The 12,336-nt window shown below is 58.6% G+C and overlaps 2 protein-coding genes across 7 annotated transcripts in view; both read right to left on the bottom strand.

Moving 5' to 3' along the window:
- Positions 1 to 1,129, bottom strand: TMEM89 (transmembrane protein 89). Its single transcript, XM_019416731.2, has 2 exons — positions 596 to 1,129; positions 1 to 197 (listed from the first exon to the last, which is right to left on the bottom strand). Exons 1-2 carry the CDS (start codon positions 887 to 889, stop codon positions 12 to 14), a joined length of 480 nt encoding a protein of 159 aa, XP_019272276.1. The 5' UTR covers positions 890 to 1,129; the 3' UTR covers positions 1 to 11.
- Positions 1,130 to 2,619: 1,490 nt separating this feature from the next.
- LOC109247773 (cadherin EGF LAG seven-pass G-type receptor 3) overlaps positions 2,620 to 12,336 on the bottom strand; it is a 37,642-nt gene continuing 27,925 nt past the window's right edge. For 2 of the 6 annotated variants that reach the window (XM_053897005.1, XM_053897000.1), the window contains 20 exons: positions 10,435 to 10,593; positions 10,215 to 10,354; positions 9,872 to 9,982; positions 9,152 to 9,315; positions 8,780 to 8,944; positions 8,548 to 8,700; positions 8,186 to 8,268; positions 7,954 to 8,101; positions 7,346 to 7,459; positions 7,134 to 7,211; positions 6,737 to 6,832; positions 6,541 to 6,647; positions 6,325 to 6,394; positions 5,322 to 5,414; positions 5,133 to 5,236; positions 4,589 to 4,751; positions 3,772 to 3,951; positions 3,527 to 3,581; positions 3,145 to 3,281; positions 2,620 to 2,907 (listed from right to left, as the gene is read on the bottom strand). In XM_053897005.1, coding sequence (XP_053752980.1) covers positions 2,893 to 2,907; positions 3,145 to 3,281; positions 3,527 to 3,581; positions 3,772 to 3,951; positions 4,589 to 4,751; positions 5,133 to 5,236; positions 5,322 to 5,414; positions 6,325 to 6,394; positions 6,541 to 6,647; positions 6,737 to 6,832; positions 7,134 to 7,211; positions 7,346 to 7,459; positions 7,954 to 8,101; positions 8,186 to 8,268; positions 8,548 to 8,700; positions 8,780 to 8,944; positions 9,152 to 9,315; positions 9,872 to 9,982; positions 10,215 to 10,354; positions 10,435 to 10,593 — 2,335 coding nt within the window. In that variant the 3' untranslated portion in view covers positions 2,620 to 2,892. Of the gene's footprint in view, positions 2,908 to 3,144; positions 3,282 to 3,526; positions 3,582 to 3,771; positions 3,952 to 4,588; positions 4,752 to 5,132; positions 5,237 to 5,321; positions 5,415 to 6,324; positions 6,395 to 6,540; positions 6,648 to 6,736; positions 6,833 to 7,133; positions 7,212 to 7,345; positions 7,460 to 7,953; positions 8,102 to 8,185; positions 8,269 to 8,547; positions 8,701 to 8,779; positions 8,945 to 9,151; positions 9,316 to 9,871; positions 9,983 to 10,214; positions 10,355 to 10,434; positions 11,041 to 11,513; positions 11,607 to 11,703; positions 12,333 to 12,336 lie in introns of those variants that run through there. The other 4 variants (XM_053897004.1, XM_053897003.1, XM_053897002.1 and 1 more) reach the window with 4 other exon arrangements.

The raw sequence follows: 12,336 nt of genomic DNA on the forward strand, positions 1-12,336 counted from the left end.
CATATGTTGGGTCACCCACTCTGGGTGGGAGACCCCTTTATTGGGGTTTTCTGTTTGGTGGTTATATGCCGCAGGTGGCAGTCAATATGGACCAGGAGGGCATCCAGCATGTGCAGGACCCCAATGAGCAGGGCGCGGTCTGAGATCGGATTCCGCCGTTTCCAGGGTCCGGAGGGACTAGTGGTCACCTGCGGGTGCTGAGGATAGGACCAAGAGGCAAGAGTGAGAGCAGAGGGATGGGATCAGGGTGCGGTGAGGGGCAGCGATGGGGCCAGGGAGAAGGGCATAGGAAGGCAGATGGTGGTGGAGGGTCACCGAGGGTCTGCCATGGGCTGGGGTGGTCATGGGGGCCAAGGGAGCTGGATGAGGAATAAGGATATTAAGGGGCGGAGGGACAGATGGGGACAGAGTACTGGGAGTGGTCAGGGGTTGATGGGTGTGGACAGATGTAGGGACCAGAGAGTGTGAGCGGTGCGGGGGGCGGGGGGGCACAGGCATGGGTAGGTTGACTGGGGGAGGGTTGGGTAGAGGACGTGATCTCACTGGGTCTGAGTGGAGGCAGGAGGCTGGGGGAACAGAGCAGTGCTGTGCTCACCTCAGACTTAGTGCCCTGGGAGCGCCACCGCTGTAGCACCGCACGGCTGACCATCAGCATCATGGTGGTGGTGAGTGTGACCCCAGCCACAGGGTAGATGCGGTTCATCCCCAGGCCCATCCAGTGGCCAGGACAGCCCAGACTGCCCCCACAGCCTTCCAAGGTGTTCGGATGACACCCCCAGGGCTGTAGGTCCAGCCCCACCTGGTACCACAGGGGCCGTGACCAGGCATGGGAGGGGGCTGGCATCGCCAGCAGGGGCAGCAGTAGCAGGATGAACGGTGTGGGCAGCATGGCTGTGCCAAGTCCCCGGGTGGAACCTGGGTGCCTGGCAACAGACAAACACCCCTCCCCCAGGGGCAGGCAGCAGGTTCCAGCTGGGTCCGTGGCCTTTCCTGAGGGGCAGACTGGCCAGAAAACACAGCAGGGTGGGGAAGGGGGGCTTCCAGGGCCAAGATAGGCGGTACGCTTGAGGCCTGGGTGCCGATCTTTTAGCCAGCCCAGGACTGAAGAACAACTCCTTCCCCCAGCCTCCTCCCTCACCTAACATTCAGTCCCTCAAATTCTAACACCCCATGGTCCCTAAGGCTGCTGTCTGGCACAGAGCCGCTTGCTGGTCCCCAAAGCCCAGCCTACCCCACAGTCCAAATCACAGCAGGGTGAGCGCTCAAAACTGTGGGGCCCCCACAGGCTCTGAACAAAGCCTGAAGGTTCTCTCTGGCCTGTGAGGTCCTGTGTGCTGTGGCCTCCCTCCAGACTCACGCAGGCCTCTCCGGTGTTCCCCAAAACAAGTGCTGTTCCCTATGCCAGGACACGGTCCTCCATTTCTCATGGCTGGTGTTTCAGTCTGTGTCACCTTCTCCCTTAGCTTCCCTCCCATGAGCATACTGGGCAACACAGTCCCTTCTCTGTCGTGTGACCCCGTTTTTTTTTTCTTCAAAGAAGTTCTAACTCTCTGCAGTTTCTTATTTGAGGTCTGCCCTCCACTCAGACACATAAGCTTCACTCACCCAATATTTGCCAAGCACGCCAGGCACCATTCCTGGTGCTGGGATACGTATGACAAAGCAGATAAAAAGCTCTGACTTCCTGGGCTGTGATTCTGGGGGCTGGGGCAGGGAGGAGGATTCATGAACACAGAACAGGGTGCTGATGCAGAACACGATAAAAACTGAGCTGGACAAGGGGCGCTTCAGTGACTTGAAGGATAGGTCAGCCTCCGTCCGCTTGTCCAGCACAGAGCTGAGCACCTGGTCAGTTACCTGGGGGACAGCAGTGTTCATGTGCTTTTGAGCAGGTGGCTCGAGCCCAGCATTGCTGTCAGCATTTTGTGGCACTGACTCATTTAATATTCACTGAGCAACCCAGGAAGCGGGTATAATCGTCATTTTACTATACTGCCGAGACACAGGACCAGAAAGATTTTAGCCGCACCGCCCTGCCATCACTCAGAGCATCAGCTGGCCTAAAGGCCCACTGCTGCCCACTAGGGAACATGCCTAGATGCTGGCATTTTATGGTAGAAATGAGCACATTTCTTGGTTGACCATGACCTGCAGAGCCCAGGTGATGTAATGATTATGAACAGGCATTTTCCCAAGTAGACAATCCTGCACATTCTTCTAAACACAGACCAGCAGCACCTGTGAACACCATGCTTCCCCGCCCCCCCCCCCCCCCCCCCCGCCGGTTCACTCACACCCTCCGGGGGCTGCACCTCATTGGGATCATTCCTGAGAAGAAGCTCTGATTCCAACTATCTTCCAGATGAAGACATAGGTGCCAAGGGTTGAGAGCAGCTGGGTAACTTGGACCTGGGGTACCCCCACCCTGGGCCCCATAACTTTCCCTCTGGTGGCTGTCTGCTGTCTCACCTGACTCTGCCCTCCCCAAACCTTCCCCCCAACTTCTGACTCCAGTCCCCACTTTGGGGCATAAGAAAGGTCAGGAGCCAGGGCTGTAGATGGCTGCCCACCCCACCAAGCCCCCACCAAGCCCCCACCAAGGCACAGCAGAGCCTGGTGTTAGGCAAATAAATCTTTATTTCTGGGGCTAAAATCATACATATTCCCCCAACCCAGCCAGTGCCAGTCTGACTCCAGTGCCCCATCCCTGGCCTATAGCACTGAACTTGGAGTCCCAGAACCTCCATCCCTGAGTTGTGTGTATGTGTGTGTGTTTATACGGAGGGGACTCCTGGGGGACATCTGGAGGCAGCCCAGGGTTGGGGGGGGGGTGTCGTTCTCACAAGTTACAACATTCAGAGGGGAGCAGTCTCAGGCAGGGTGGCAGCATGGTCAGAGTTTGGTCATCTGAGGAGGCAGAGGAGGGGAGGCTCTGGTCAGTTTCCAAAGGACACATATCAGCCCCTTCCCCCAGGACAGCAACCCCTGCTCCCAGGAGCAGCTTCAGCTAAAGGCAGGAAGGGGCAGCAATGGGTCCACCAGGGACAGATCCATCCAGGAAGGGTGAACTTCCTGAAGCTGGGGGTCAGGGTAGGGACAACCAGTAGACAGACAAAAAGCTCAGCAAGACAGAGGCCAGCTCACCAAAACAGGGCTGGCAGGGCTGGACCTCGGGTGTTGGAGGGCAAAGAGGACAGCGTCGTGGACAGAGGCAAAGAGATGCTGCTTAGTGATTGATGCATCGAAGAAGTGCCCAGCCTCAAGCTGGGCAACCACAGGGGCTGTAGGCAAGGAATAGGTCTCCCCTGACTCATAGAACCACCAGGAACCCCAACCCCAGTCCCCCGAATACCCTGACCCATTTCGTCCCTGACCTCTACCCCTGAGGCTACATCTAAACCTCCACTCTTGATCCTTGACCCCTGCCCCCTCAAGACACCTCTGACCTCCAGTTTCAGAGACCTTAACTCCTTGGCTGGAAGAGCCCACTCCCCTCCCAGACCGCTCATGTCCCCATCCCACGCACTGTGGCAGGCGGCCATGTACACCTCCACCTCGATCTCTCGGAAGTCACGGAAAATCTGCAGCAGAAAAGGGGGCCAGACTCAGAGGGAGCCTTGTGGGTCCCGAAGAGGGAGGCTGGGGTGGGAGGGAGTTTTGAGGGGGAGCTCAGAGGGCTCTTGGATCTAGTTATAGGGTCAGGAGGCTTGAGGGGGCCTTGTCCTCTCCCAGGGCTCTTCTTAGGGGTGTCCCCAGCCCCCAGCCCCTTACATTCTTCAGGCTCTTGAGGCACACAGTGTCCACAAAAGAGAGGGCTCCCAGATCCAGGACGAGGCTGTGGAAGTGCGGCTGAGGCAGGCCCAGGGCTTTCAGTGTGGTCACATCTGGGGCCTTAGCACCTTCTTGACCGCTGGCTGCCATATCTTCTAGCTCATTCCCTGTGCTCACCTGCTGGCAAACCAGACACACTGCAAAGGCTGCCCATGAAGGGGTGATGTCAAGGAGCACACAGACATACAAGGACACATAGGGTCAGATGTGGGAGCATGCACGTAAACACCCACATATATTGGGACATTCGGGGGACACTGGAGAACCAGGATGTGGGGAGTCTCTTGTATGCAAAGGCAAGAGGGACACATGAGGAAACACAGGAGAGGACGCCCAGACTCAGGAGCACATACAGACTTGCATATACTGCTCTGTTACCTCCTGCACCCAGGCTTACTAGGGAGGCTTAAGAAGGGAGGGCGCTGGGCAATTGTAGCCTACCCTCAGTCAGCCAGGGCGGAGCAGGGAGGGGGCCCAGGGACACATGTGCAAACGCAGACACCCTGGCATACCATCTGGGTCTCTAGTTGAGCCTGGCATCCCTTTTGATCCCATATTTTCCCCCCCACTCCCAATCCTTTCCCTTTACCCATGAGCACAGACTGTGGGGTCTTGTGAACTCTACAAATTCAAGGTCTTCCGATGGCAGACAAGAGAGCCACAAGCAGAATCTATGGCAGATCACTAGACCTCTCCCCATAGGGCATCTGATCCATCACCCACCCCCCTGCCACTGGCACAACCACTTAAAACCCACAGCTGGTAGGTCCGTGGCCTTCCTCTCAGGACATGCATGGGCACCCCCATCTCTGCAGCTCATGGCTGACCCCTCTCCCTCGGCCTTGGAGTCCTCCATGTTGTTGCTCTCCATGTCTCTGGTGCTGGAGTTGACTTCGATAGAAACAGAAGTGTCCTTGGAGGTGGCAGTCTAGGTCAGGGGAAGAGAGGGGCCGTAAAAAGCTGTCCCAGCTGTCACCTGACAGCCAAGCCAGGCAAGTCTGGTACCACCCCCAGGCTTTGGGCAGGTAGGCAGGCCAGGAACTGAAGCTTGGGACCCAGGGCTGCCAGACTGAAGGTGGTGGGGTTCTGACCAGCTCCAGGAACAGCCAGATTGGAAAAGGATCGTGGTGGTTGTTACTGTGTAACGCTTGTTACTGGCTTAGGATGTGGGAGAAAACAAAACTCCACCCAGAGCACTGACCCACCAGGGGAGCAAAGCAGGGGTCCTGGGGGCATCAAGGAGAAGAGGGGAATGAATGAGGTTAAGAAGTCAGGAGGCCAGGAGTCCCTGGCTCAGAGAGGCCCCTGCCTGTTTCTGGAGCTTCTTCAGTCGCTTCAGCTTTTGCTCCTGCTTCTTGACCAGCTTCTTCTTCCGGGAGATGAGGTGGTCAACATCCACACCGCACTAGAGAGAAATGTCAGAAGGGATGCAGACATTCTGGGGAGGTAAGGGACCCTATGACACTCACCCTGGGGACCCCAGGCCTCACCCTCTGCTTCAGTGCGTCGCTGTAGAGCTCGGCATTAGCAAAGTACATGGTGGCTGAGGAGCGGAAGATCTTCACGCCTGGGACCTCCCTGGCCTAGGGATGGGTCAGGGTTGGGGGTGGCTGAGCCCTCTGCTCTCCTGGTTGTATCTTGCTCTCCTGCTTTCCTCTCCTGTATGGCCCAAGGGCCCCCCATCACCAAGCCCCTGCCCTCCCAGACCTTGGGCCACAGGTTTGGCTACATAACCCTAACACCTCGTCCTGCTCCCTACCCCTCACCCCCACCACCCAGACCCTCAGCCAAGCCCGTCAAAGCTTCCTCCAGGGCACCCTGAACCTTCCCTTCCCATCTCCCCTCCCTTCTGTTAAAACCCAGGCTAGGCTCTTAGGCCTCCTCTTGGGTCTCCACCCCCCACTCTGTGGTCTGTTTTCTGCATGTACACAGAGACACCCTCCCCAGCTCCCATTCCACCCAGGACACAGTCCAGGTCTCTGCTCAGCACTTGGGCCTGCACAATGTGCCCCCACCTCCCTTTCCATCCAGCTGAGCTGCTCCCCCTCCTGACCACTCCTCCCTCTGCCTGATTATACTGTACTCAGACTCCAAGTCTCCAAGTCAGCAGGAATGGGCTTGTTTTATTCCACTGCCCCTACTATTAAGCATGAAACTTCTCAGGAGGTAAACGAATGATAGAGATGTAGGAACTCTGCTGATCAGATCACAAACAGCCTCTCCTTCACCCTGGTGTCCCAGGCTCCTGCCCCAGAGCTGCTCCACAGGATAAGACAGACCCCTCCCCTCAGGCTCCCATGGCCCCTGTATCCACTCCTCCTCTGTCCGCTCCTAGCTCTGAGGAGGGTGGCAGACTAGAACTCCTCCCCTGAAGCTCCAAGGACCAAAGCACCCTCAATCCCCAGGGTCTTTGCCAGGTGCAGACAAGACTAACAAAGGCCCATTCAGCCTCTGTCCCACCCCCAGGCCTCCTGCTCAGCCCCTGCCACCCACCTCTGAGTACTCAGCCACATCTCGGTAAATATCCGTGTCTGGCACCTGCCCCAAGACAGAGTAGCGGGGCCTGTGAAGGAGACCATGTGAGGAAGGGGCAGCGAGGGGGTACGAGGGAGCCTGGGTGACCCCCGAGATGCAGGAAGGCGGTGGGAAGAAAGTGTGGGCCTCGCTCCCTCACGAGCTGGGATGGGGGGACCCAGAGGGGAGACTCACAGCTGCGTACGGAACACCACAAGCAGCAGGGAGAAGACCACTGCAACGGCCAGGCCAAGGTCCAGGTTCAGCAGGATGGTGGCCACAAAGGTCACCAGCCAGATGAGCTAAAAGCAGAAGGGCAGCGGTCAACAGGCTCTAGAGGGGGCCCTGCTGTAGGTCCCCACCCCCACCCATGGGCTCACAGGCCTCTCACCAGATCCACTCGATTTGCCTTCCAGAGGGAACATATGTCGGTGAACTGCTTCAACATGCCCTTCAGGTTCACGATAATGACGGCTGCCAGGACTGCCTGGGTGAGGGGAGTGTCACCAGGGACTTCCGAGAGGCGCCCAGGTGCTGACAACCCTGACCACCCGGGCATGAGCCCCGCACGACGCTAGCCGCCACCTGCCCCCTGAACTGAACAACTTGGATCTCACCCGGAAGGGTTCCAATCCCTGATCCTTAACTCCAAATCCCACCCCAAAGAGCTCAACCTTGAAAAACAGGGCATGAGCTTGTGTCCCTGCCCCTCACCTAGGACCTGACTGATTTGAGCCCCTGGCCTGGCCAGGTCCCTCAAGCCTGGCTGTGGGGAGGAGGCGGCTCACCTTGGGCAGGTCTTGGAAGAGTTCCCCAAGTTTGACGATGATAATGAGGATGAAGAGGGAGGAGACAGCCCCAGCCACCTGCAGGGTGGGAGTGAGCAGGGGGGTGGGGTGGGGTGGAGGGTAGGGGAGCAGGGTGCAGGGAGGAGCGGGCAGGACCGCCCAGCCAGAGCGGTGTGCGTGCGCACAGATGCACACCCGCACCCGGAGCCCACCTGCGTGTTGCCCCCGGTGCTCTCCTGTACCAGGCTGCGGGACATGGAGCAGCTCACAGGGAAGCACCGGAAGAAGCCCCCGACGAGGTTACTGAGGCCGAGAGCCACCAGCTCCTGGTGGAGGGAAGTGCGGGTGTGTCATGTCTGGTCACCGTACCACTGTATCTAGGCCCAGGTGTCCCCAACCTCCATCCTCATTCAACAGCCTCCAGACTTGGCTACTGTCCCGAATGCCCTGGCTACTGTCCCAGCCCCCTGCGTGGCCCCAGCACATTTGTTTGCTGTTTCTTTTCTTTCTTTTTAATGTTTATTTATTTTTGAGAGACAGAGACAGAGCATGGGCGGGGGAGGGGCAGAGAGAGAAACACAGAATCTGAAGCAGGCTCCAGGCTGTCAGCACAGAGCCCAACATGGGGCTCAAACCCACAAACCGTGTGATCATGACCTGAGCCAAACTCGGATGCTTAACCGACCGACCGATCCACCCAGGCGCCCCTTGTTTGCTATTTCCCCCTGTCCCACCCGCTATACCACACACCGCCCCACCCCCACCCCCCAGGCCCTGGCATCTCTGTTTACCCAGCTGCCCCCATATCCTGCCGCCAGACCTGGTTGCTGTCCACCCGGTAGCCGTGCCTCAGGGCGAAGATCTTCCCCAGTGAGATGGCAATGGCGAAACCAACCACGGCGATGGTGAAGGCGTAGCCCACAAGACTGGCGAACAGCTGGGGGCTGGGGGCCACTGGGGGCACCAGCCTGCAAAGGGCATCTGTGAGGCCAAAGGAGGGTGCTGGTCCTGGCCGCCCACCCCTCCCTAACCCGACAGGGGCCAGAGCTCACCCTGCAGGAATGTTGCCCACGACATCCACCCCAAATCTGTGCTTCAGACCCACGCCATAGGAGATGCCTGTGGCTCCGATGAGCTGGGGGGAGAGGACAGTCAGAGTGTGGAGAAACCACTTTGGCAGGGAAGAAGGGGGCCTGAAGCAAAGCCTTCAGGAGATGGGGAGAAGTGGACGACCGGGTAAGGTGCTGTTTGGGGACTGGAAGGCACCAACATGGGACCTTTCTGCTGTGGTTCCAGCCACTCCCCAGGAACTCTCCCTGGTGCCCACTCTGGCTGGTCTTTAAATCCCCGAGGGTACCTGCTGGGAGGGACATATCCTCCCTTGCCCTTCCCCCCTGCCCCGAAGAATCCGAACCGTGAGCAGTTCCCCAGGGAGCGGCAGGGGCAGATGTCGCTGCAGTTTGTCATTCAGCAGTTTCACCAGCACCAGCACCACTCCTGCCACCAATGCGGTGACCACAGTGCCAACCACGCTCTGGGGCAGCTTCCAGCAGACCTCCAGAACTGTCTGAGGGGAGGCAGGGTCACAGCCAGCACTCCAGATGGTGGAGCACACCCTACACGTCCCTCCTCCCACCCTCACTCACATAGATGAGGGACAGCGGCCCAGAGCGGCTGCTCAGTTGGAGGCCAAACACATACTTGAGCTGCGAGACGAAGACCTGTATGGACGCGGCTGTGGTATAGCCGCGGACCAGAGGCTCTGACAGGTAGGTGACCACGAAGCCGAAGTGGACCAGGCCCAGCCCCACCTGTGGGGTGGCCAAGGACAGTCAGGGAAGACAAAGGCCCTCAGGGCAGTTAGAGCACAGCCCGGGGCAGGTGGGATCCAAGGGGCATGAGTGAACAGCAATAGTGAGAAAGGCAGCGATGGTCAGACAGGGGAAATGGCAGGTGAGGGTGGGGATGGGGTTGGCAGCAGTGGGGGTCGGAAACACATACTCCTGACTGCTCCGCACCTGGAAGAGGCCGACCAGGACACTGAGTGTGGCGGTCAGTTGCACCCGGGCAGCGTCTCTGGCCTCCTCATCGACTGTAGCATTCTCAGCCTGCAGGAAGTCCTCATCCGGGGCCAGGGATTCCGTCACACTGCCCACCATTACAGACATGACAGCAAAGGTACCTGCAGGGACAGGTCAGGGCAGGTCTGAAGGGGAGAGGGCACTGCCCTAACCAGGAGCCCTGTCCTTAAGGCAGAGGCCAGGAGACATTCAGCTCTAGACAAGTATCTTCAGACTATGCCATACAAACAGAGGCAATGCTGGTGGTCATGTATGAACCCAGAGCTCAGGGGCTCTTGAGGGTGGCTAGAAACGTTGGCCCTGCATCGTCTGCCCTGTTCCACTCATGTCCATCGGCTCAGAATCATTCCCCTCGTGGAAGGTGAAATGAGGAAAGAGGGACGGCCTGTCTCAGGCTAGTCAGGCCTCTGCCAAGTTCTGGGCCCCTTGCAATGCCTCACACACATCCTCCCGGAGCCAGGAGCTATCCTGAATCTGTGGCCCCACAGTCAGAGGCCTAGTCCTGCCTGGGAATGACCTTGGGCCAGTCTCCCAGTAGCCCAACACCAATGCTGTCCCCTTCCCTAAGTTCCCTTGCCCTCCTCAGCCTGCCCTCATCCTGTCCTCCATGGGGGAACGTGGACATCCTCCTGCAAGGCTGAGGCTGGCTCCACTCACCCACGGAGATGTGCCGGGAAGTGCCAAACAGAAAGTAGATGAACACAGGATAGAAAGAGCTGTAGAGGCCAAACACGGGGGGCAGTCCAGCAAGGAGGGCATAGGCCAGGCCTGGAGGCGAAATGGTAGCAATGTAGGCTTGGAAGGCTGGGCCTTGAAAAGGATGAGTGAATCCCAGCCCTAGGTCATGGTCCATAGTTCCAGGGGCAGGGCTCAAAGCTTCAGATGGGGGTGGCGGGGTGGGTGGGCACAAGACCACAGGGCTTCCGGGCCAGGGCCTTGAAGGGCTGCAGATCACCCCCCAAAGACTGAGGGTACAGCCTCTGGGTCAGGTATGGCTCACCCTGTGGTAGCTGCATAATGGCCACACTCAGGCCAGCCAACAGGTCACCTAGGAGCCAGTCACGCACGGGATACCGGGGTAGCCACGCCAAAACTGGGAGGTGTTGGAGGAGAAGGGCTCGGGCCCGAGTGTAGGAGCACCTGAGGACACAATGGTAGGCATTGGGAACACAGTCTACCTAAGTCCTGTCGGTGCCCCCAGCCCCCAACCTCAGCCTTACTGAAACCAGGTTCGCCACTGGTGGGTCTCGGTGGCTGAGGTCAAGCAGCCCAGTTCCTCCAGCTGTTCCTGATTCAGCAGTGGCCGTTCCACGTAGTAGTTTCGCTTCCTCAGCTCCATGGCCTGCGTCACAGGCAACAGTGCCTCTGTGTCCCTCTGACTGGGGTGGCGAGACCAGAGTCATAGTGAGTTTAACCCTGGTCCAACCTCCCTCACACTTCCACCTGGAGTCAGAGAATCATCCTCAAGATCTAGGTAGGTCCAGCTCCCAGCTGGCCCCACGCCCTGCCAGTGGCAATCCCTGAACTTTGTCTAGCACAAGTCTCTCACTGGGCCAAAGTTCCCTACAAAAACACATCAGGATGAATACAATCCATACCTCCAACCCAGGGACAGCTGAGAGCGCTCTACCAGGTCCAGGTCCCAGGCTGACTGGTCCCCAGGTCCCCTCCAGCCCATCCCCCAGCCAATCCCCGTTTAGTCTCTGAGTCCTTATCCAGCTGCTCCATGAGCTCCGTGCTGGCCATCTGAGAGCACACGCAAGGAAGGGATCCAGCAACCAGGGTTCCGGCTCTTCAGGCAGGCTGCTCTTTAGAGGGGCTCCCCTCTAAGGGAAGGAAGGTGCTGAGGCTAAGATTGCCCCTGGGCCTCCAGCCCCAGGGTCCAGGTTGTGGACAAACTCAGGCTTAATCTCACAAAGCCAGGGAATGGTTCTCACCCGGAGAAAGGGGTCTCACCTGGAAAGGCAAGCTCCCACTCAAAGTGGGAAGATCCCCCCCCTCAAGAACTCCTGTTCCCAGGTGAGATCTCACGTAGGGGAAAGCTCTCAACTGACAGGAAAGTTTTCATCAGCCAGGTATGTCCTGTCTTGGGAGAATCTCTTATCTACCCAGGCTCCCACTTGAAGCGGGAGGTGGATCTCCTCTAGGAATAGGAGATCTGGAGGCGAGGGAATTCTTAAGGGGGCGGGGGGGGGGGGGGTAGCTCATACTGAGAAGGAAGCTTTCTCAGTGGGGAAAGTGTTCACCTACCAGTAAAGTCCTCATGTGGAAGGTACTCTCACCTAAGAGAAGCTCTTACCTGGGGGAGGCTCCCACCTGGAATGGGTGAAAGCTTTCACCTGAGAATAGATCTCCGCTGCGCAGGAATCTTCCCTGAGGGGAAACTCCCCTGCTGGGAAAATTTTCAGGAAAGTTCTGATCTGTGAGCTCTGACCTAGGGGTAGGATCCCACCGGAGGGGTAGGAACTCTCCTGGGAAGAGCCTCTAACCTGGATGTCCTGCTTGGAGAAGGGAGTAGAGTGCGCACAAGGAAGATCCTCAGAGACTCTTGGCACCGCAGTCTCACAGAGATCTTTGAACCCCCTTGCCCCTCCTCCGTGAGTCACGCAGGTCTTCTTAAAGCGCTCCCCACCACCCATCAGAGCGCGTGTTTGGAGGGCGGGGCCTAGATCATTGGCCCCTCCCTCTGGGAGGGCACCGCAGCCCTTCCAGCCGTATCCCAGTATCCGGGATCAGTCGTACAGCTAGGTGGGTTTAGGACACCGTTATGGACTCGGTGCAACGACCTCCCGCCCCAACGCGCCCATCGGCGCACCTCCTGGGCCGGGTCTCCGCCACACTCAGCCGCCTCCCGCGGCCCGAAGCCAGCTCGCGGGCGGCGTTCGAGTGGCTTCCCGCACAGTCCTCAGGAGAGAGGGTCGCGCCAGTTCCCGCCCCCATCCGTCGCTTCAGGGGATAGCTGCCTGCAGAAAATCGGCAAAGCGGCAAACAGAGGCGTTGCAGGCAGATGCCTGCTCCGGACTTGGCGGTACGCCTTCGGAGCTAACCCAAGCCGGCTTCTGCACCGAGACCACGCGGCGGCTCGCGGACACAGACACGGGGAACCAGGGCCACGCCCTGCA

This window comes from Panthera pardus, unplaced genomic scaffold (genome assembly GCF_024362965.1).
Source record: "Panthera pardus isolate Hobbes unplaced genomic scaffold, ASM2436296v1 HiC_scaffold_8, whole genome shotgun sequence".
Taxonomy (NCBI): Eukaryota; Metazoa; Chordata; class Mammalia; order Carnivora; family Felidae; genus Panthera; species Panthera pardus.